The sequence below is a fragment of the Onychomys torridus genome, chromosome 20, assembly GCF_903995425.1.
Source record: "Onychomys torridus chromosome 20, mOncTor1.1, whole genome shotgun sequence".
NCBI lineage: Eukaryota > Metazoa > Chordata > Mammalia > Rodentia > Cricetidae > Onychomys > Onychomys torridus.
Window position 1 is genome coordinate 25,184,709 of NC_050462.1, and position 24,682 is coordinate 25,209,390.

Genomic DNA, 24,682 nt, shown 5'->3' on the forward strand with positions numbered 1-24,682 from the left:
AAACTGACTCCTAGAGAGCAACCAAGTGGTTTTTCCAGGTCTCCTCTCATCTCAGGGGGCCTGGAAAATCACCCAGGAGCGTTCTGCCAATAAACCTGGTCTTTTAGTTTTAATTTGGCTTGATTTGGCTTTACTGTGTCAGGAGAGAGACTTAACATCTGGGTACAGAAACCTTTCAGGAGGGGACAGGACTGTCACCACTGTGCATTATCCAGTTTTCTCAAGGGTGCCTCTCAGGTAACCCAAAGAAGAAAAGGCATCTAGAGGAGGCTGTCAACAAGTAAGTAATGGTGTAGAGTCGCTTTGTCGGTGTCAAAACCTCAATCACAGAAAACTCGGGCCAGTAGACCGACCTCGTGAGACAACGGATACCAGACTAATACCAAAGAACTGCTTAAAGCCGAGCAAAAGCAAGGCCAGGAGATGCCCACGGGCAGGTCAAGCACACTGAAAAGCAGCCCAGAACAATTTTTAAAAAGCAGCAAATGGCTGGGAAACCCAGGCTTGCTGGGGAAAGAGGAGCAGGTATGCTTACAGCCCTATAAGCATCCTAGAGGCTGTGTTGTCTACAGAAAGGAGGCAGCAGGGAGCAGCATTTCCTGCCGGCTCAGAATAAGGGTCAGGACCACAGACAAAGCCAAATATATGTATGTGTGTGTATATATATATATATATATATATATATATATATAGAGAGAGAGAGAGAGAGAGAGAGAGAGAGAGAGAGAGAGAGAGAGAGAGAGAGAGAGAGACCTACAGTGGCATGAAAACCACGTTCACCGACACACTAGCACAAAGCATTCCCAGGGACAAAGCCTGCTATGTCCACAGTAGCATCCATGCATGGGGGCCTTGCAGTCACTCACTCCCTGCTATCCTGCTATCCTCGTAGGCAGCACGTAGGCAGCACGTGCAATAAATTCTCCGGTTTCTGGATAGTGAAGGGAAGAAGAGTTGGTAAAATATTATAAGTCTGACCTTGAACTTCAACTCCTAAGAATTATCCCGGACCCTTTTTCTCGGCTAGTCAGGGATGGTTAAAGGGACCAGATGTGCTCTCCTTAGAACATCTTCCAGCAGAGTTTTCAGAGGAGGTATTTCCATTAAAAGCAGGGGCTAGCAAACTTTTCCCATCAAGGGGCAAACAGTAAATACGTTATGGTTCGTAGCCCCCAAACTTTCTGTTACAACTCCCAAACTCTGCAATTACAGAATGTAAATGCAGGCAAAACATAAATGGAAAACAAAAATGCAAAAGGCTATTTTGAGGGGAATGGCTGCAGGGTAGATATGGCTCATGAGGCATTCACTCCAATTTAGATCATAACCCTCAAATACACACCTCTACACCGATACACATACTCCACTTTATATGGGCAACCCCCTCACAGCTAAGTTCAGCTTTATGACTTCAAGATGACATCTGTGTCCCAGCTGACTCCAAAAAAATGTTGCTAATAATGTCAAGGATAATGAGAAGAGAACAGAAGTCGACGTCATAGCTTTCATGAGCCCCTGTCATCTTTTCCCAAGAACATTTAGCCTTTTTTTTTTTCTTTCAAAGAGAGTATTTCCTGTGACAAACCTTTTCAAGATGGTGTCTGATCAGACAACCTGCCTCAATTCTCCATTCTTATGCCAGACTACAGATAGGTAAAGGCACATTACCTAAGATTAAACAGAACACATCCACCATTCTCCGCCAACAACCATGCTTCCTGGATGATGACCTAAGTCAGGACATTTCTGAGGGAACTAGGGATAAAACTCCAGTTGTTACCACAAGGACTATAGTAACTAGATTAAGATACAGAAGGGAGTGGGGTTGGGGATTTAGCTCAGTGGTAGAGCACTTGCCTAGCAAGCGCAAGGCCCTGGGTTCAGTCCTCAGCTCACAAAAAAAAAAAAAGATACAGAAGGGAAATTCTTGCGGCTTAGGGGCCTCTGTTCAGAGAATTAAGAGGCACCCAGTGTCCTGAACTGGACTTAAATCACTGCTGCAGAATGAATGCTTACATTCTCCCTTGCAATGAGCGTTACATCCTAATGTCCCAGATGATGACTGGAAGAGATGGCATCAGGAGACAAGAGTCCTCTTGAATGTGATCAGTGGTAGTTCGGTGGTAGAGCACTTGCCCAGCATTCGCAAGGATGAGAGTTCAAGCCCCAGCACTCAAAGGGGGAGGGGAGGAGCATGGTTAAAGAATGGCAGGACACTCTGGTGCACAGCTGGGATCTTAGCACCCGTCAAGGTAGAGGCAAGAGAACTGGGGGGTTTAGATCAGCCTGAAGTACATGAAGGTTTGTCAAGAGCCTGTGCCATGCACAAAGACATTATCAAAACACACAAAACCAACTCTTCTAAGAGCTGCTTTGTACCTTCTGATACATGAGTACATAATGAAAAAAAAAATCACAGGCCCTGGTCTTGGACTTCCCAGTCTTCCGAACTAGCACGATTGCCAAAATAAAGGAACACTAGTACAGATTCCGTATCAGTTCAAAGTATCGTTGCAATACAGATATGCTAAGCTCCAAAGCACCTACAGAATATTTGTGTCTAACCCCATAGTCTCCCATCTCAGCTCCCCTCTTTGTAAGGAAAGGAGGCATATGCTTCCATCTCACTCACCCAAAAAAAGCTTTCCCTGTGTGTTTCCTGTTCTATTCACTTGCCCAAGATGGATAGCTAAGTGAAGTTGGATTTTCTCCCAACTGTTCATTTCTAATACGGCTAACTTCCTATTTCATCTCTGTTCCCACCTTCCTGTAATGTTGCTCACCACTGGAGAATACAGAGTTGCCCACAGAATACAACATCATCAATATAATCCTCTAATAGGCAATTTTCTGGTCTATCTGTTTGGTATTTATCTATTCACACTGCAGACAAATCTTCAAATTCCATCATGGAATAAAGATCCTAGGTGATCTTGCTCATAGGAACCTACCAAGAGGTCCCCTCTGTTTCCAGCATCATCCTCTCTGCCAGATGGAGGCCCCACTGTAGGGCAGCACCTTCCAAATATCCCTCCTTTACTCTCATCCTTATTAAGCTGATTCTTACTCCAAAAACCAGTTCAAACAGAAGCCTGTCATAAGTGCCCTCTCTGTCCAGGCTGGTTCAAGTGCCCCCTACCTCCAGATGGGGTCAAATGCCCTCTGACATGGTCTCACTAAGAATCATAAACATGACCAGGGTAGACTTTCTACTTTGTTTTCTTCCCACCAGACTCATATTATGCATCACACCTTCCTCTGGGCCTGAGCCCCACACCTAACATGATCCTTTGTTATAGGAACAAGAAGTGGCATGAATAGAAAGCATGCCACACTGCTGCTTTCTTGGATACCAGGAAGTTTTTCGATAAGAATGATTTAACTCAGAAATCAAAAGCCAATGCTTATTTAAACCGATTTCCTGAATTACAAATCAACTAAAAAATCAAACCTCTCTCCCAAACGTTGAATAGAATTATCATATTTTTTACACAATCATCTGCAAAATCAAACTACTTAAAATGATAAATACACCCGTACTGCTCCATCAATTGCTAGTAACAACAGCCTTACTTGGCCCTGATCCAAGTGCTAACACTACAGTATAAAACATTCAAAGAGAAAATCAGTAAGTCTTTTGGTCCATGTTTATATACAGATGGCTATCTCCTTAGCCTTTCTATTGCTCCCTTAATTTCCATTCATCTTTTCTGATACCAGTACTGACAGAAGACAGACATCTGTTGAGGAGTCCCAGTGAACTGGCTACAACTAATATAACTTTCTGCGGTAAAAATCTTTAAGAAACAAATGATCTTCTTTAAGTCAAGGAAACTAATAATGTTTTACAAAAGAAACATTGATTCATTTCCAGTTACTAAAGATTTCCAGTTACTAAATAGTTTGTCCAAGCTATTGGACAAACGACCATTCCAATTACTATAGTTTAAAAAAAAAAAAAAAAGACAATGATAGTCTTACTCATTTCTACCAATTTCATTCTACTCTGAAAAACAATTTTTTTTTAAGCTTTAGGGCATTCTTATGTAGCCCAAACCAGCCTTGATGGTCACCTAAGAATTGCCCACATTCCAGATCTATGTTCCTCTCTTTCTTCAAAGGCTCAGTGTCAACAGCCAGCTTTCACTAATGGCCAATGTGACAGGTCTTCACTGTCCCTGTGCACATGTTCCATGCCCTCTATAAAGCCTGCCACCATTGGCCTTATTTGTCTTCATTCCTGCTCGGAGGTAGACATTTTGTATATCCTCCCACCCACACCCCCATACCCCCCACCCACCCCCGACCCCATCCCCCCCATCCCTGCCACTCTCAATAAATCTCTTGCATGAGGTCTGTTGTATGGTGTGAGTGTTGCAATATTCCTTGACCCCCTATCTCCAAGATACTCTTTTGCTGTAAAACCCTTTCAGGTATTAAATTCACTACAAAGCTAAGGCTGGCCTTGAAATTGGGTCTCCAACTCCAGCAAGCTAGGAATGTTGTTGTTTGCCACCACACACACTTTCTCTAACAAACTCCTTAGGAACACACACACATACACATAACTTAAAAGCAGTAGGTAAGCTGCATGCAAAGTATTTATTCTATTTCAATACCTACTTTCAAAGAGTTTCAACCAGTTTTTTTAATAAATACCAACAGAAAAACAGAAATAAAAATATAAAGTTAAGATTACATTATTAAAAATATTTTTAACTTTTAAATACCATCCAAGATTTGCTGTGTATGAGCAAACTATCTGATTTAATGTTCAGTTTAGTCTTGGACTACTAGTCCCTCCCTCATCCATGAAATTAACTAATTCATTCCCAGAACTCAATTTCCAAATAAACAAGGATGAACAAAAGAATATTCATGATACTAGCCTTTAAAACAATAACCAAGCATGGGTAGAGATCTGGCAACCAGAAAGGGGTCCATGAGAGAGACAATCAAGGCTTTAAGGAAGCAGGGTGGGGAATCTGAGACAAGGCTGAACAGGTAAGAACTACTGCTGCTGTTCTTGCAAAGGATCCAGGTTTAGTTCCCAGCATCCACAGGGAGGCTCATAGCAACCTGTAACTCCATTTCCAGGTAACATGGCACCAGGCACCAGGCATGCACATGGCACACATACATATATGCAGGCAGTCATACATATGCATAAAATAAAACTGAGTAATTTTTTTTCTTAAAAAGGGGGTCAAGGGATGGGCGACAATAGAAATATACAATATGAAAGGAGAGTACTAGGGAGCAAAAGGGGGGGAATGGAAGGGAACAAAGGAAAGTAGAGAAAGGAGGGGACTGGGTGGATCCCCCAAGTTAACATGTATGAAAATGTCATCAGGAACCCTGCTACTTTGTTTGAATTAAAACATATATAGCATACATAGGGGAAAGAGAGAAAACATACAGTATCATTTTTCTATGACACTATCCAACAATCCAGCATGTGCTCAAATACATCAGTGCTCTTTTATAACACACCAAAGAGGTCACTCCACAAACAGCCGAAGGCAGCGGATATCCATGCTAACAAAGAATCTTGATTTCACTTCAAGACGCTTATTTACCGTCTGGTTCCAATTCACAAAGGTATCATCGCAAACTCCCTGCCTATCACATTGCCTATCTTTTCTCTTTTCCCTCTACAAAGAAAAAGTTCACCGCAATTACCCAGAAGCATCCCTCCTCTGTATCATAAACTACAAGCAGGGTATCCTGAGCAAGAAAGTGGCAGGCAAGTCCACAAGCTCACTACACTCCGTTCTGCCAAAGTTCACTTGTGGGAATGCCATTCTTGACCTCCCTCCACTATAAATAACCCCCTTCCTTCCCATCCTACTCAAGTCCTGGAGAAATCCGACCATCGTTCTTTGTTTAGTTCTTAAAATTAACTGTAGGAGCATGTTTACTAAGGTCCTGAATTGCTGGTTTGATGGATCAATTTAAACTAATTCCACAGAATTGAGAGTCATTTACAAACCACTGATGTTTGGCTTTCATAACTTAACAACGGTACAACTAATTTTTAAGCCGTCAGAATCTGGCTTATTAAAATACTAGATAAATTTTCACCTGAACATTCTTACAATGTTCCAAAGAACAGATGTGCGCTCGAGAGAACTAGGCTGCTAGCCAACAGGAGCCCAAACGACTCTCATTTCTAGAAGCTTGCCACTTGCTGTTACAATTTAGTTATCAACAGGAACAAAGCAAACATTCCAACAGAGAATAACGTAACACCCAAAATGTGAATGAGATTACCACAGAAGTAAAGCATCTACTGCTGATGTGGACTGTTGTATGAAAGTGCCTATTTAGAACTCAAAAGATTGCCCAGGGGGTGGGGACACTTGCTGCCATGCCCAAGGACCCGAGTGCAATCCCTGGCAACCACATGGTAGAGAGAACCAGTACCTACAAACAGTCCTCTGACTTCCACATATGTACCATTGTCCAGGTGTGCCCACACAGATACACACACAAATGCATACCGCACAGATGGAGGGAAGGAGAATGGAAGAGAGTGGGAGAGAGAAATGTAACTTTTATTTAAAAAATGAAATAAAAACAAAGTGACTTATTTATCACTATATATGTTTATTAAGGCCAAGATTTTAACTCAAAACATTAAGTGCTCCAAAAGCAATAAACAATATGTTTTTTAGACTAGTGAACTCAAAACCATTATGCCAAAATGTGACTTATTTCAAGCTCAGATGAAGGCCACTTAATGAAAGCCACACGAATATGGCAGAGTCACCTTGTCACTTCCAACATACCTAGTGTACTTGAACTTGGGAGGGATGTCTTTTTCTGAGGATGAGTTAAGTAGGAAGGAGAGAAGAAAGTAAGAAGTGTTCGTGTTTGGCATTAATATACTCTCTTTCAAAAGGGCATTTTTAGTAAAATGTTAAGTAATCAGATACATGATGTGTTTTAATTGGGAACAAGATCAATATTGTTAGATGCAGAAACTACTTTCAAACAAATTCATGAGAGTTGTAGCTTTCAATAAAGGTGGAAACTAATGAAAGTGTAGCAAGTGCCAGACAAAGCTTTTTTATTATTATTTTTATTCATTTTACATAGTAACCACAGATCCCCTTCTCATCCCTCCTCCTGCTCCCCCCACCTACCCATACACCCCTCATCCCCTCTGCCAACAGGGTCAGTTCTGCTATGGGGGAACAGCTAAGCCTGGTACATTCAATTGAGGCAGGACCAAGCCCCTCCCTACTTTATCAGGGGTAAGCAAGGTGTCTGACCCTAGGTAATGGGATCCAGAAAGGCAGCTCATGCACCAGGGATAGATACTGATCACACTGCCAGGGGCCCCTCCAACAGATCCAGCTACACAACTGTCTCCCATATGCAGAGGGTCCAGTCCCATCCCATGCAAGTTCCATAACTGTCAGCCTAAAGTTCATGAGTTCCTTTGAGATTGGTTCAGTTGTCTCTGTAGATTTCCTCATCGTGGTCTTCACTCCCCCTTGTTCATGTGAACCCCAGTAACTGATGGGGGTTGAGACAAAGCTTTACATTCAATGCTGCTCACTGAATGCCAACAGGAAGAGAAAACTATGATTGGTCTATAGGGCAGCCCTTTGTTCATCATATTTTCCAAGAAAACTGTCCACAAGTCTGCATATCCATTATTTCATTATGTCAGCTATACATCATAGAGCATCAACATCCCTGTAAGATGCTAAAAGATCAATCACAGTTCTCTATAACTTCCTACAGGCCATACTATCTAATTGTAGAGAAAGCCAATCATGTTAAAGAGCATGAGAGGTGTCTAGTGATTTCACATGGATTTTTAATTAATCATTCACCACGAACCACATACTGGCCAAATCTGCAGATATGTGCACGCACAAATGGATAGGAGCCTCTCTAATGGCGTCACTTCTACATCACTTTGCCAGATTTAGAAGCAAATACAAAAACTCAATTTCGAAGCTGGGGATTTAGCTCAGTGGTAGAGCGCCCTGGGTTCAATCCTCAGCTCTGGCAAAACAAAAACAAAAACACTAAATTTCAAGAGCTTACACAGATATCCCACTGGTTAAGGCATACAGTGGTCTTGCAGAGAACCTGAGTCCTGTTCCTAGAAAGCACTTCCATCAGACCACAGCTGCCTATAACTCCACCCCCAGGGGTATCCATGCCTCTGGCCTCTGTCCCATGGGTAGCCACACTCCAATGCACATATTCCTACACAAATAAATAAAAATGAATAAGTCTTTAGAAAATATTTTATAAAGAAAAATTTTAAATATTATATATTATGTTTCATTAGACTTTATCAATTATTGTATGTCTACCGGAAATACTAAGTTAAACATTAACTAGAAATAAGTTTGAGTTTGAAGCTGTCTTGCTGTGTAACACAGGCTGGCTTTGAATTCCCTGTCTTCCTTCACCAACTTCCTAAGTCCTGGAATGACGGTTAGGCACCCCAACTGACTCCATACGGACTTTACATGAGAATCTCTAAATGTTCCACAGTTCCCTAAGGTACTCTTATACAGTGTCTTTAAACTATCAACAATGTAATTAATGAATAGTTTTCATTGGCAGAGATATTTCCAAAGTAAGCTCACAAGCCGTGCCTTGCACAAGGCTCTTTACATAATATAGCTCCCTAAATCCACCCCAAAACTCCATGGGGTAGCTATGACTGTTATCACACAGAAACAGGAGTTTTTGTCACACAATTGAAATTACAACTGTAGGCAATAACAGTTCAGGGGTCAGAACTTGAGATTTCCTGGGCCCATAGATCTTGAAGGTCTTTATTCCTCTGTCCTGAGCTTTAGGAGCTCTGACTGAGGTACATACTTCACAGATGCTAACTATATACTTCCAGGCGTTTTATGACACGGTGCCATCCAGCACATGTGTTCAACACACCCACCTGGAATTCTCCACACAATTGAGGAACACAATCCTGTCAGTGCAGAAAACGTCAGTATACTTGACGCACAAACCATACAGCTTTTCTCTTCCCCAGCCCACCAGAAGTGCTGCACACATACATGTACTCCATGTCAGGATGTCAATCCAGAAGAAGCTCATTAGTGCCCAAGGACACTCATTCCTGACAAGAAGGACTGAAATGTGAAAGACCCTTTATATCTAAGGCACTATAACGAAATCACATTACCCTCCAGAAGCAAAGAATTACACAGACTGCTCAGGTGTCTATTAAAAATAATCCTTGCTTCATAGAGACCAGAAACATGGGACAAGCCAGAAAACAAGTAAAAGAAGTTGCTGATGGAAACAGATGCAGAGACCTACAGCCAAACATTAAGCCCAACTCAGGGAATCTGGCTGAAAAAAAAGGGAGGAAAGATTGTGGGAGCCAGAGGGGTCAAGGACATCTTTTCTTGTGATCAAGAAAACCCACAGAGTCAACTAGCCTGGGCTCATAGGGCTTCACAGTGACTGAACTAACAACTAGGGAGCCTGCATGGGACTGACCTAGGTCCTCTGCATCTATGACCATTGTGTAGCTTGGTCCTCTTGTGGGACTCCTAACAACAGGAACAGAGGCTGTCTCTGACTCTTTTACTGGCTTTTGGGACGCTACTCCTCATACTGGGTCGCCTTGCCCAGCCTTAATACATGGGGAGGTGCTTAGTCTCACTGCAACTGGATATGACATGTTTTGTTGATATCCATGGGAGGCCTTTCCTCTTCTGAATAGAAATAGAGGAGAAAAGGATGGGGGTGAGGTAGAGGGGTGGGGGTGGGGGGATGCTGACAGGTGAGGAGGGAGGGAAAACTGTGGTAGGGATATGAAATAAATAAATTTTTAAAAATTTTAAAAAATTAACAAGCAGCCGGGCGGTGGTGGTGCCCGCCTGTAATCCCAGCATTCGGGAGGCAGAGCCAGACGGATCTCTGTGAGTTCGAGGCCAGCCTGGGCTACCAAGTGAGTTCCAGGAAAGGCACAAAGCTACACAGAGAAACCCTGTCTCGAAAAACCAAAAATAATAATAATAATAAAAAATAAAAAATTAACAAGCAAACGATCAAAACCACAAGGAAAAAAGAAGTTGCAAGAACTGCTGATGTGAAGGCCTCAAGAGCAGACAGACAAGGAGTGGGATTCGGGAGCACAGAGGACAAGCCAGTAAAGCTTGGACAGCAAGAGCGCAACTGTAGGCCTCAAGTGAAAACCTCAGCCACTGCAAGGAAAGCCATGGCTGCGTTCTCAGAAAGAAGAGACCAAGATATACCACGGTCAGTGATCCACTGAGTCATCCCAGCCCCTGCTTCAGCACACACTCCCTCTTAAGTACATAACGATGCAGTCTTTAACAACCACAGAGAACATTCCTCGTGCTACTTCATCTGATCCCCACTCTGTGTGAACACTTATAATTTTCACTTCCTGACCAATTAAAGCCCTGAGTTCATGAGAGCTGAGACGCTCAAGCACTTAAGTGGCGGAGTGGTGTTGGAAAATCTAAAACTCACATCTTTTTTTTTTCCTTGATCCAATATTTGTTCCCAATACTGTATAAAGACTATAATAACATGAACTAAAAGGAAAAATCTAACTCGTTTGAGGATGGGGTGCCTTTAAAAGATTCTATTTGACCCACTCCACAATCTTTTAAGATGCCTGAAAGCTAAAGTGAAGCCAATTAAATATCATCATTTAAACCCAAGTCCCAATTCATTTACTTTGATTGGCAGGGTGCACAGTACACAAAGGCCCACACCACTGAGCCCTGTCTCTACCTCAGATGGAAAATCTTCATACTTACGGTAGGTACCTCACTGTGGGCATCATTATCTAATGCCTGAATATCACTAACAAAGGTCTACTTTTCATATTCTCAGCTGCCTACTTGTGTATTTCGCTACATTCATAAAGTCTATAAAGTTCTCATGCAGTGAAAGCGACATTTCTTCAAATGCATTTGGCTCTAGAGACGCAATTTGGGCATCAAGACCTCTTCAAGTCATGAGCCCCTCAATGGAACTGAGGGGATGTTGACATTCACCCTCCAGCCTCACTTGCTTTTTTTGCATATAAAAGGCCTTCATTTTGGTGACCATGATGCTGAGCATTATCACTCTCTGTATTGGTTTCTATTGCTGTGAAGAAACATCATGACCACTGCAACTCTTATAAAGGAAACATTTAATTTGGGTGGCTCCTTTACTGTTTCAGAGGTTCCGTCCTTGATCATCATGACAGGGAGAATGGTGGCATGCAGGCAGACGTGGTGCTGTCTAATCTTAGCTTGGAGGGAACAGGAAGTCGACTGAAAACACTGAGTGGTATCCTCAGCATAGGAAAACCCAAAGCCCGCCCCCACACTGACACACTTCCTCCACCAAAGCCATACCCACTCCAACAAAGTCATACCTGCTAAGAGTGCCACTCCCTATGAGATTATGGATGCCAATGGCCAAACTATCACAGTCTCCCACTAGCTTTGCTGGATAAAATAGCTCAGATTAACACTCCTGAATGATGAGGATGGTTCTCTAGTGAAAGTTACCTTTGCCCTCCTTCCCTGTCTAGACAGTATGAGCTCAGTTCTTCTTGACTTTTCCTTCCTTTGGCATTCCAGAACTTACAGCATTTGATGCCTTTCAGACACAGCAGTAGCCTAGGCATCAGAAAACGAGCCTCCCACAAACCTATGACACATACACCTGTCCCACACTGAGAGTAGCCCTCTCCAAATCCCTATAGGAGCCTCTATGTGCAACTCCTAAGAAAGAAATTTTGGTTTTAGAAGCAAAACCCCATGAATCTAGCTTGCCCTGTTCTTGCCTCAAAACTTCAACGTTTAGGTACCTGGCCTCACGGAGCAACATCAGGACCAATCTACTTCATCAAGGCAACCATGCGTACCTTTCAAAATCAGAATTTGCTATCTGAATCTGGAGTCATGTTACACAGAAGATGTTTTTTGTAAGTGGATGGTGACAGATGTGTCGACATGGGCCATCTCCTAAGCTTCACCCAGCTCTTCCTTTTCAAATTTCGAAGAGTAACTTAAACTCATATCATTAGATGGAAACTGTCTTGATGGAACAAACAAACAGGAAGGAAGCAGAACATAATCAAACCAATTGGCTAAGCTTTTACAGACACAAGGGATACCTAGCCTCAGCTCCTTTCCACCCAGGAATTCAGGCAGCTTTCCTAAACATCTATAAAGGACAAAGACCTCACCTGTAATCATATTTAAATGAGATTTTTTTAAAGCTTATTACCCAACGTGGGTCCCAGAGCACCTATAATACCTGCTTCTACTGAGACCAAAGAAATGCAGAGTCCCAGGTCCTCTCCAGGCAGAGTCTATACTGTAACAATGCCAAGGGACTCCAGGCAGATTGACCTTTAGGAAATGCTGGTCAAGAAACATATACACATAGAAAGAACCACCCATCTCCGTGTCTCAGTCATTGAGAGATCCATCTAATTACAAGAAACTGAAGATTTTTGCTGACTTAAAGAAGGCTTTTTTTTCCTTAAGGGAATTGCCAAGCTTGGGATAATGACTCATGCCTGTTATTCACAGCACTGGGGCATCTGAGACAGGAGGATTTTAAGTTGGATGCCTGACTGGGCTACATAGGAGACTCGCTCTCAGACGCAACAAGTACAACACAGGCAATTGCCTCCATAAATTCAGAGAAGCAAGCTGCCGAACAGAAGCAGGTCCAAAACCTACTTACCTGCGACAAGCATTTTCAACATCATCTCCCAAGCACATTTAAAAGCAGCCACCAAAAATGGGCTCCAAGAAGTCATTGGCATTATTTTCATCAATGACACATAAGACATTGTAAAGCAATGACATTTCAACTTCAACATATAACAAAATCCATAAAGACTATGATTTTTTTTAAGAGAAAAAAAAATCTCAAACACAGAAAAGTAAATTTTAGCACATGGTGTCAAATCTCAAATTCAGGTACTTCCATTAAATACACACACACACACACACACACACACACACACACACACACACTCCTACAAGAATGGGTTAAAATGTATATAAAATCTTTATTTCTTTAATACAAATTCAGCAACAATTCACTGCCATTGTTTTTCTTCCAATCGAGTATCAAGAACACCTTCCCATTTTAAATGCAATTTACCGAATAAATTCAGGTATACCACCAGGTTTTCGCATCAGCTATAAATAATAGCATCCCCCTAAAGGGCCTATTTCTGCAAATAAAAATGTCTTTGGGCCTGATTAAACTTCTTCATCATCTGAGAACCTTTTCTCCTGCAAATGTGTAGTTGAAAATTTTTGCCGTTAGAAGCCTGCTTTGTCAAAATGAGCTCCCTTCCGAAGCTTTGGGAGAATGGTCCTATAGGTAATTATCAGGTGTAGGAAGGAGCAACCAACACCAAGAGAAAGATTTGAAAAAATATCGGGACCCAGGTATTTTGCCTTCAGATACTTTTTGCAATTAAAAGAGGCAGGCTTGGTATTTATGTATGGAAGCCTAAAGACAGGAAGACACAAGTAGCCAAAAAGCAGTTTACAATGAGAAATGTCCCAAAGGAGCCAATACTGGCTCTTCAGCAGCCAGCACTACCTGAAGAAGTCCTTCCTTCCCCCAGATGGCTCTCTAGTGACAATGACCTCCCCAGATAAAGAGAAGCCTGTGAGAGGAATCTCCATGGCCACCACCTGAAGCACCCCCTGTGGAGGGTACCATTTGCAGGGGGCTGTCACATCAACAGGCACTGCCCCCAGCAAGCCCTTGTTCTTGCAGAGGAGCCCGAACCGTTAACTACTGACTGTGTATTTAACTCTGGAGCTGCCACTGACAGCAGAGAAAGCCGAGTAGGCATGCTTTCACTGTGGAACAAATTGGAAATTAACAAAAGCAAGATGCTGACTTTTCTCAAAGTCTCTTCGTGTATCTGTCTCTCTCCCCGGCACTACATTTATAATCGTGGTAACAACATGCTTTACAACAATGTCCTTTACGGAAACATATATCATGATAGAGTAAAAACAAAACCAGAGCTGTGGTTTTTGGTTTTTTTTTTTTTTTTAAATCCCTTCAGCTTCTTTATAAAATACTTAGGAGCAAATGAAAAAGGAAAACATTGCTGAAGACACAGATGTAAGTCTCCCTTGCCTTACTCATTGTGAAAGAAAAAAAAAGATGTAAGAAATAAACTTGTGAACTGCATTTAAAATTAATACCCAAAGAATTTCAAGTATGCAGGGTTCTATGGACTGCCATGTTCCCCAGTGGATTTTCAAACAATGTTGAAACAAGGCTATTTGAAATACAACAGTCCCATCATTTAACACTGTTCAAAATGTCAAGAGCCGTATTGCGCCCCAGTGGCCACTCGTCAGCAAATAACATATCCTTTGAAGTTAAAACACTCATAAACGACACCCAGAGAGAATCCCTACCTTGAGCAGTCAAACTTACCCACTTCTGCAGAAATCAATCAGAAATTACCTCTGGAATCATAATTAGGAGGAAAGTACCTTTAGCATCACAATTTCTGAATTTTGCAGTTTCAAACCTCCGTCACGTGTGTGTGTGTGTGTGTGTGTGTGTGTGTGTGTGTGTGTGTATACCTAGATATGTATGAATGTGAACCGTATGGCCCATAGCATACATTTACAAGTCACAACCTCCCTCCCTCGAGTGTCAGTCCCTGCCTTCCACCTTGTTTGAAAAAGGTCTGTGTTATTTTTCTGTTACACGCACGTGCTAGCCTGAAAACTTGTGAGGGTATTGCCAGCTCTGTCTCCCAAACCCTCAGAGAAGTGGTCCTCTAAAGGACTGCAGACACTCATGTTATGCATCTGGTTTTTATGTGGTCCTGGAGATTCAAATTTAGGTCCTCAGGCTTGGGTGCCAAGTGCTTTTGTGCACTGAAACATTCCTCTTCTCCCCTTCAAAGGAATATCTTTAACGTCTCATAACTACATAAACCAAGATTGAACACTATGCTGATTGCTTTCTCATCAACTCACCACAAGCTAGAATTATGTGAGAAAAGGGAACTTCCGTCGAGAAAATGCCTCCATCAGATTAGCCTGTAAGTCTGTGAGGGCATTTTCTTGATTAAAAATGGATGTGGGATCGCCCACCACCAGTAGGGGGTGCCACCCATAGGCTGGTGGTCCTGGCTGCTATAAGAAGGCAGGTTAAGCAAGCCATGAAGAGCAAGCCAGTAAGCAGTACTCCTCCATGGCTTTTGTCTAAGTTTCTGTCTCCAGGCTCCTGCCTTGAGATCCTGGCCTGACTTCTTCAATGATGGACTGTGACATGGAAGTATAAGCCAAATAAACCCTTTCCTCTCAAGTTGCTTTTGGTCAGAATGTTTTATGTCAGCAACAGAAAGTGATGTAGGACTAGACCTATATTGATCCCATTTTTCAACTTGATGCTTCTAAAGAATAATTGCTAATGTGTTGTAATGATTTCCACAGAAATGGAGATTAGTCATCCAAAGCAGAGATCTCACAAAAATAATTCAACTGGCCACAACACCTAGCACAGAGGTGACTCATCTACAGGTAGGAAGATGTATCTCATTTGATGAATCCTGAATTTAGCCTTGACTGTGACAATAGTCTACGCCATGCCTCACACCCTGTCTCACACTGATACCTCAAGGTGGCCTTGCAGAGGAATCAACAGAAAAAAGCTGACAGCAAATTATAAGCGAAAAGCGTTTCCTATGCCTAGAGCTAAGCAGCTCTGTCCTCAAGCAACGTGGCTTCTGTACAGCCACCAAAGAGGCAAAAACACATATGATTGGATCTAATTCCACAATGAAATGGGAGCTAACGCCAAAGTTAGAAGTTTCGGTGAGTGTCTCTGTCACAGACTAAGTTTCTGGACATCTCATCTTTGATGTAATAACTTCTGGCTGTGCAAATGAATTACATTTATAAAATACTCCTTTTTTGTTGTTTGCATTTTCTTGGTGGTGTTGTTTGTTTGTTTGTTTTTGATTTTTCGAGGCAGGGTTTCTCTGTGTAACCCTGAGTGTCCTAACCAGGCTGGCCTGGAACTCAAGAGATCTACCTGCCTCTGCCTCCCAAGTGCTGGGATTAAAGGTGTGCCAACACCGTCTAGCTACAAAATATTCTTAAATGAAAAAAGTTTCTCTGAAAACATGACAGTGACTTAATGATTGAATTGCACAAATTATCTCAATGTCCTTCCTGTCTTATTCATACTATACCTATCAGATTCCCTTGTTCCCCAATTGTTTGTAAATAAGAAGACAAAAAACTTACCATACTGGTAAACATTAAAAAGTAATCCTAAAGTGTCTATAAACAAAAACAAAAAACCACCAAAGGCTAAAAGGAACATTTAAGCCTTTTATTCTAGAAACTTTTGAGTATGCACCAAAGAACACACAAGTGGCTGGAAAGCTAGCCAGGAGCCAGGAGGAACAGTGATCAGTGTGAATATTACAGCAGCCATTCTTAATGATGTTAATAGCCTGGGAAAGACACTTAAACTCTCTGAGGCAAAAGTCTTTCAGCCTTATGACAGGATGAGGTGAATCTAGTTAACACAATAAGTTCCATACAACTCCCTGTGTTTCATCAGTAATGCTGGGCTTGTTAAAAATTTTGCTGGCACAGTGTAAAATTTAGCTGGGCACAGTGGCTTGCACTATCAGCACACAAGAACCTGAGGTAGTAGAATCACACATTTGAGGACATCCTACAAAGCAAGACACTGTCTCTAAACAAATAAGTAAATAAATTAATACTATCACAATGAAAATAAATATTAATATGGCATTAAATATTTAGAAAGAAGTAAACTTTACTTAAATTCTATCCACTAAAAGGCAACCAACCAACCTATCCACACGTCCATAGACCTCCCAAATTCAAAGAGCTTTACCTGCCCAAGTGATGGCAGGCTTACCAAGATGAGCAGCTGTTGTAGATGCTTTATATATGCACCTCAAATAAAGGCAGCTGCTGTCTAGACAAATTTGTAACTGGTGACTCACTGAATGTCACAGTCTATGCCTAGCACACGCAAATCAGATCTTCAAAGTGTCCAACCAGCATTGAAGCTAACTACACCTGTACTGAGCCAAAATATTATGTCTTTATCGGGTAAGCTATTCTGATGTTGTCATTCTCTGTTACTATTTATGTATTTAGTGTTATAGCTAAACTTCTAAATAAGCACAACTATTCTGAGAGGAGAAATCTTTAGACTCAATTACTCATGTGTCCTTTTCTTCAAGGCTTCAATACTTGTCTCTTTGGAAAAGATACTAAAGTGGATATGTAAAGTTACCTATGAAAGAATCTCAGAAAGTTTGAAACAGGAATGATAATACATTCAAAGTAGTTCACATAAAAACAATACAGTTATAGGGAGATAGGCTTTGTCAACCATGGATTTTTGAGAATGCACTAAGGGTAAATGGTGTCCTCTCCTAATATGATGAAGGTGCATGTTTTAGAAATAGTGCCCTCTTGGCCTAGGGTACAAACAGCTGGGCCTCGAATAAGTATTTTTAGTGCACTGGGCAGCAACAGACATTAGAACAACAAGCATGCTCCTAACTCATGCTGGAATCCATTTCAAAAGTACAGCAGCAGAGAATTCAGTGTTACCGCAGAGGCACATTCACTCTGAAAAAACTAACTCCAGATAAGACAACAGCTCTTGGAATTGATGGTGTAAATTAATAATCATGTCTGTGCCAGTGTATGTACATGTACATTTATGTGTGTTCATGAAAAAAACCTGAGAGACAGATGGCTGCCAAGCAATTTCCCCTTTGGCATTTGGGTATGTCCTCTGAGTGCTTGTATTGGGGTCAGCTGCTATGATAAACACCATGTGACATGCTCAGCGGAGGTGAAGCAAAGCAATCCAACGCTGGGCTGGCTTCACCTAGTTGTAATTTTAATTTGCCAAGAAGCAACGTTACTTGTTCAAAAGAACAAAATGAGCCACTTCCAAATAAATCTGATGAAACAATCAAAGCTTAGCAAGAAAATAAAATGTTATATAAAATAGTTCATGAACTAAAGTTGTTTCCAACTGCATTTTATCAATATTATAATTATGCTGGGAAGGGAAATAAAAGGTAAAACAATACTCTTGTGTTTGATTTCTGGTAATAATGACCTGATGAGAAAAACCTGTGTTTTATACAAAGCAAAAATTTCTCTCATTCATTGTTTCTGTCATATGCATACCTTTATTCTGTTAACACACAAAACGATGCGTTTCACTATGGCATTTTCAACACAAGAACCATTATGCTCTGTTGTGAGATAGATTCTCCCTATGTAGCCCAGGCTAACCCAGAACTCGCTTGTAGACAAGGCTGGCCTGGAACTCCTAGAAACATCCCTGCCTCTGTCTCTCCAGTTCTGGGAATAAAGGCATACATACACACCACCTCATCAATCTCAGTTATGATTTCAGAGGTTAAACACACTGAGACTGAAAACATAATCATTTCAGACCAATCCGAAGCAAATCTACTGAAATAATTCTTCAGAGAGAAGTTAACGGAGTGATCAGTCATCTCCCAAAGGATTCTTGTCATACCATATCAAAGATCACACTGACAACAGCCTTAAACGTCAAACAGAAGGAATACCTGAATCCTGGCAGGGGTAAAGGCAGGCTTCTGAAAATCTGTTAACCGGTCTTCTCCCCACATTATGAAGGTGTCTATTTGAGAGCTAACACACTCAGCCTATGATAAACAGCTGCTCATCAAGGGCGTCTTGAACACATGCTTTTAGTGCACTAGACAGCAACAAACCTTTTCCTTCATTCGAATACTGCCAATCAAAATCATTACGCACAAAATTCTTCACTGTTTTTTGTTCTGTTTTGTTTCGACCCTTTCAGTGTAACAGTCCTAGCTGTCCTGGAACTCACTTTGTACACCAGGCTGGCCTCAAACTCACAGAGATCCCCCTGTCTCTGCCTCCCAAGTGCTAGGATTAAGGCATGAGCCGCCGCCGCCGCCACCACCACCACCACCACCACCACCACCGCTGCCACCGCCGCTGCCACCACCCCTGCCACCACCCCTGCCACCACCCCCTGGCTTTTCACTGATGTTTTATGTTTATAGTCATATGAAAAACCAAACAAGGAGTGTGCTATTAGAGTCCTGGTTAGAAGATAGCCAGATGTAGTGGCACATGCTTGCAATGCCACTACAGGAGGCTGAGGCAGGAAGATCAGGAGTTCAAGACCAGCCTGAGGTACTACAAAGCAAGACCCTGAGGTCTCATGGATGGGTAGGAGCAAAAAAAAAAAAAAAAAATGGAAAAGAAAGGAGAGGTTGCTTTTCACAGTTCTCAATAAAATCACTAAGAGATGCATAAGTAATGGTAAGGACCATCCTGAACTTGAAAAGAAAATTGTGGAGACTGTGGCAATGGCTCAGTGGATAAAGCATTTGCCACACATGCACCAGGACCCGAGTTCATATCCCCAGAGTGCACGTTAAAACCAAACAGGTGTGGCCATGCTGGTCATACCCTGGAGAAGTGGAGGCAGGGAATCCCCAAGGCAAGATTGCTAGCTGGCCTGTGGGGATTCAGTCATCTTCAGGTTCAATGAGAGACCCTGCCTCAAAATATAGTGTAGAGAAAGAACAGGGAAGATAGCTGACATCAACTTCAGGTCTCCACATATATGACACACGTGTACACACACACACACACACACACACACACACACACACATACACACACACATACACGAGAGAGAGAGAGAGAGAGAGAGAGGATGCAAAACACCTATCAGGGATATGAATCCGAAAGTGACACATACATGTTCCAATATCAAAATCTCAAGTTGTCATGTTTGGTTTTTGTTTTTTTCCCAAAGTGATGATATTTTACTCAAGTGATGATTAAAGAGCTGTAATATTCTTACTCCCTTTCTCTATCATAAAAGGGTATGTCACCCACTAAATGATACATGTACAACCAAATCAGACTCCTTTCCATTGACAGTTTACCTTTGCACCGAGCTCACTCCTCTCAGTGCCAGTATTTTAATGGGGACAACGTGTAATGACGTAAGGTCACCTTCAACAAGTACATATGGGAGCAAAGAGTTTGGGGTCACAAAAGGTGCCTGTGTGTATTTTGCTCTCTCTGTAAGCATCAAGTCTCTCCAGAACATGTTTAAGAGGATCCTTCAAGGAGTCACAGGCCAATGGAGCTTAAACTTGGGCAAGCCTACTGGAGAGACAATGGAGTCATTACACTGTACTCACAGTGAGAGAAGGGAGAATAAAGCTGGAAGCAGGTATGTTTTCTCATCAGATACTGTGAATTCTGCCCTTGCACTGTTCGCTTCCACACATCATAGACATATTCTTAAGTGGACTTGCAAGACATTAAGTTTTTAACATAGGGAATGATTTTTGCTTTAATAAAGTTTCGTGTTACCACTCAACTTCCAACAAGCTACATAAGACATACAAAGTAATTACATACACACACACACACACACACACACACAGTTTCTAGAATAAATGTGATCATTATATTTAAAATAAATGGTAACTCTGAGAGGTAGCACAGCAATAACGCTCACACAACAGCAATAATAAGAACCCCCTAAAGGCCAGAGTCCTCAGGCTACACTGCAAGGTTCTCATTTAGTTAAGCAAGCCATGCCCAAGATCCACCTTTCTCCTTGTCTATGGCTCTCTCTACTTCCAGCCGCCTCTGTTCCAGAACGCTATTTCACAGACGTTCCTGGGGTGGGGGTGGGGGGTGACCGCATCACGATGCACAGACGTAACGTAAACAATGTTTTAAATGTGAAGCTTTGCAATCTGAAATGGAATGGTGGAAACAAACATCATGTCCTCATCCGGCAGTTTCCACTTGGCTCCCTGTTCACCTCACTCTTCACACGCCTGTGAGTTACAGTACTTACACAGAAAAGTGTATTTGCAAAGCCAGAGTTTACAGGGCACCTTGGCAATGAATCCCTTCCACATGCTGTGCACATGACAAATAGGGCCAGTGCTGCATAAATATGCACCTTACGGTTTCTAGGAAACATAGGAAGTTGGCTACTCTGAAGATTTCACAGTTTTTAAGAGTATGTGGTTGCCTATGAAGTTTTGTGAGAAATCAACAGAAACTACTTTTTCATGCATAGCAAAGCATAATTCATACTTTAGGCCTTCAACATTCTATAGTTTTATGTCTAAATATCCTGTTGAACATGCTATCCATACTATGGGACAATTCCCACATTAAATCCACCTCTGCAGACAGAAAACAGTAGACATGGATTCTAACACTCAATGTGACCCGTGGCAGATGCGGAGCTTCTGAGAAATTCCAGCCATCAAGGACAACTCATTTATCACCACAGGCACAGCCATCTCCCAGACCCACAAAGTCCAAACACTTCAGGGTGAGCGGTAGACCCACAGAAACATGTACACCACGCACATTTTCGCAAGTTTTAGTCTCCATTTTTTAGTCCTCTTTTAAGAACTGGACAGCGGTGATGAATAGTATTCGAGAGGAACGTATGGTTCATCGTAACGTTCTATCATGTGAGAGGTTTTCATTCTTCAGAAGCTCCTTACTCATGGTTACAGTACTTGCTCCCTCAGCTCAGCCCAAACGAGCCAGCCACTGCCCTGATTCACCTCTGCACTCATATTAGTGAAACCCGATTAATGTAAAAGGAACAAAAGCTTTCTCCCCCCCCCCCCCCGTGCTCTTAAAATAGCAGGTGCATCGTCCCAGAAATCGAGAGGAAGAAAGTCGAACAGCACAGCTCCCCTTTGCTCGTAGCCCATTCCTTAGAGCAACTGAGGTCAACTGCTGAAGGTCGGGCGCTGTTTTAAAAGTTGAGTAAAAGTTTGCAGTTTGACTTTCTATCAGCTAACCTCTGCTAGGCACAACATTACGCACATCAGGGGTGTGTGGGATAGTTTTGCAAGTATTATTGGAGAATTCCACAGCAGGTATGAGGGTGTGGACTAACATCCCATGATTTAAGACATACATCCAGGAACACTCTTATCAGGAGAGTGGACGCATCAAAATACAGAATCTGGCTGATGAACAGAAGAGTGCATACAGCCTTGCCTCATTGCTGTCCCTGTTGTCAACCCCTTTGCTCAAGTTCACTGTCTCGCCCTAAAGGGGGGGGGGGGGATCCATTCACTCCCCTAAGCCCAGAGAGTCTGCTGAAAGGCTGTCAAAGTAAATCTGTGTTCACTTTTTGGATGGTTTAATTTCAATGGAGCATGAAACACCCCAGGATGGTTAATAAGTTTAGCCAGGCATGCTGCTCTCCCTAATATATTTTAATTATGCATCTGTTTTAATTGTAATCAGATTAAGTCACCGGAAAAGGCACAAATTGGAATTTTTTCCCTAATGGCTATTGGAGCTTTTCATCAGTTTCTAAACACTAACAACAGTTTAAAAATAGGTAGAGACACCAAGCACAAGGGTGAGATTTCCAGACCAAGGTAGTTTCTTTGACAACACAGCCCGGGTCTCGTTAAGCTACACAAACTAACCCAAATACAGAAGACAACTTCAGTCTCCAGGGACATCTTCTTCCCTAATTAGCATCGGAAAAATCACTAAGGTCTAATGCAAAACTCCCAGCAGAACTGAGAGCCCATTTTTTTAAAGGACTGCCCATGACAGGTGAGCAATGATGTCAGCTCCAAGTTTACTACCATACACGCCAAACAGAAAGTTGACGCAGAGTACGCGCGCTCTTTCTACTATTTTGGCAACTATCAAACTTGCATTTAACTTCAGGAAATAAGTGTCCTATCAATAAAAGGAAACGACACGGAGAAGATCTACTAAGGGGTGAGGACCGACTTCCTTCCAAGTCCACCCGTAAAATCACTTAATATGCTTTTTTTTTCCTTTGCACCAAGTATACCTAGGACTGTTATTTTCTTTAATGTAGGTTCATTAAACAGTTTTCCAAATTGCCGGGATTTCCGCTAAATAACTTAAGCGTCTACCAACCGGCAAGAAGCTAGCAAGAACCTGCTGCAAAGTAGGAGCGGAAACTCGCTTGGCCCGCCCAGTGCGCTGGCGTCCCGGCTGTTTGCTTCAGGAGTTACGGGTTTCCCGGTCGCCTAAACAAACCTTCAGGTGCTGATACCTGTGTCCCCAAGACAGGCTTCAGCCTGACAGCGGGCAGTTCCAGAGCCCCCACCCCACCCACCCTACCCTACCCCCTGGGCGCCGCAGCCACTGCCCCTTTCCTCTCGCCCACTTACCTGTCATCGTAGCAGAAATCCGCACTCAGAGTGTTGAGATACAAGGCGAGCCCCAGAGCGCTGCTCACTAACTCTGCAATCATCTCTCCACCGCCTTCCCTCCGGCTTGGCTCCCAGCGCGAGCGCAGCAGCGGCAACAAAAAACAGAAGCATCAATCCCCACCTTCCGCCGCCTTCTCCTCCTGGCTGCACTTTTGCCTGGCTTCCCCGCCCGCCTCCTCGCCCTCCCTTCTCTGCTCCTTCTTCCGATCCCAGGGGTTCCTCTCCGCCGGCTCCTCGGGTCGCCTGGCTCCGCCGCTCCTGGAGTGAGTGCTCCCGGGGGTTACGGGCTCACACCGCGCTCCCCATGCCCGACACCCGGGAGAGGCAAGCGGCGATCCGGCTTCACGCCCCCCGGCGGAGAATCGGGGCTAAGTCCTTTTCGCGCGGCTCGCGGTCCCCACCCTAACCCATGGCACTTTGGGACGCCCTAGGTAGAGGACTGAGGAGGTAGCAGAGTGCGAGATGGGGGAGTCGGGGAGGAGGGAGGCGAAGGGGCCGGACCGAGCCGGGATCTGGGACCAGCGGGAGGAAAGGCGAGAAATCGAGAGAAAAGGGGCGGGTGGGAGGGACGAGGCGAACCGCCTCTCCTCGCCGCCTCCCGGGCGCGGGCGCACGCACGACTCCCGGGGTCGTTCACACCAACTCGGCCGCCACGGCGGCTGCAGCACATTCACTCTTTATTGGTTCCCTCCCGGGCCCCCTCTCCAGTGAAGTGAGAAGCGGCGACTGGGGACTCCAAAAGCTCCCGCGTGGGGTTCTCGCCGCGGCCCCACGCGCCTGCGTGGCCAACCCTCCAGCCCGAGCTAGCCCGGCCCCTTTCTCCACCCAGATCCTCCCCGCAGGCTCCTCCTCGTCACCCCCACCGGCGGGAGGCTCCGCCCACCCGCCCCGGCTCCTCCAGCCTCCTCCTTCTCCAGCCCCGCTGCCTTCTTCCTCCTCTTTCACCTTCATTTTTTCTTTCTTTTTTTTTTTTCACTCTGGAAAGCCCTCCCTCCCACCCCCAGGACAAGGACGACATTTGGAAGATTGCCCAAAGCGATAGCTAGAGTGCGCTCTGGTCTGGGCAGGGGGAAATGGAGGAGAAAGGCGACAGGAGGAGTGGATGGCATGGGCCAGTGGTGCCTGGAGGCGCCTGGCACCCACTAGATCGCTAGCCAAGCGTGCGGTGCCAAGAGCTGTCAGGCAAAGATCTGGTCAGCTGGAGAGAGACTTCTGGGGACACTTGAGAGGTAGAACAGGTTTGGCGAGCGCTGGCAGCCTCGGTTGCCACTAAAGAGCTATTGCCCGCGTGCACCGTGCGTGAGCTGAATTGGAATGGGAGGGCCTGTTGAAGAG

General features: G+C 43.5%; 1 protein-coding gene across 1 annotated transcript in view; it reads right to left on the reverse strand.

Annotated features, from left to right (window-relative positions):
• Tmtc2 (transmembrane O-mannosyltransferase targeting cadherins 2) overlaps positions 1 to 24,158 on the reverse strand; it is a 409,491-nt gene extending 385,333 nt beyond the window's left edge. Inside the window, exon 1 of the mRNA XM_036169974.1 lies at positions 23,306 to 24,158. Coding sequence (XP_036025867.1) covers positions 23,306 to 23,388 — 83 coding nt within the window. The 5' untranslated portion in view covers positions 23,389 to 24,158. The remainder of the gene's footprint in view (positions 1 to 23,305) is intronic.
• Between the last annotated feature and the right edge of the window lie 524 nt (positions 24,159 to 24,682).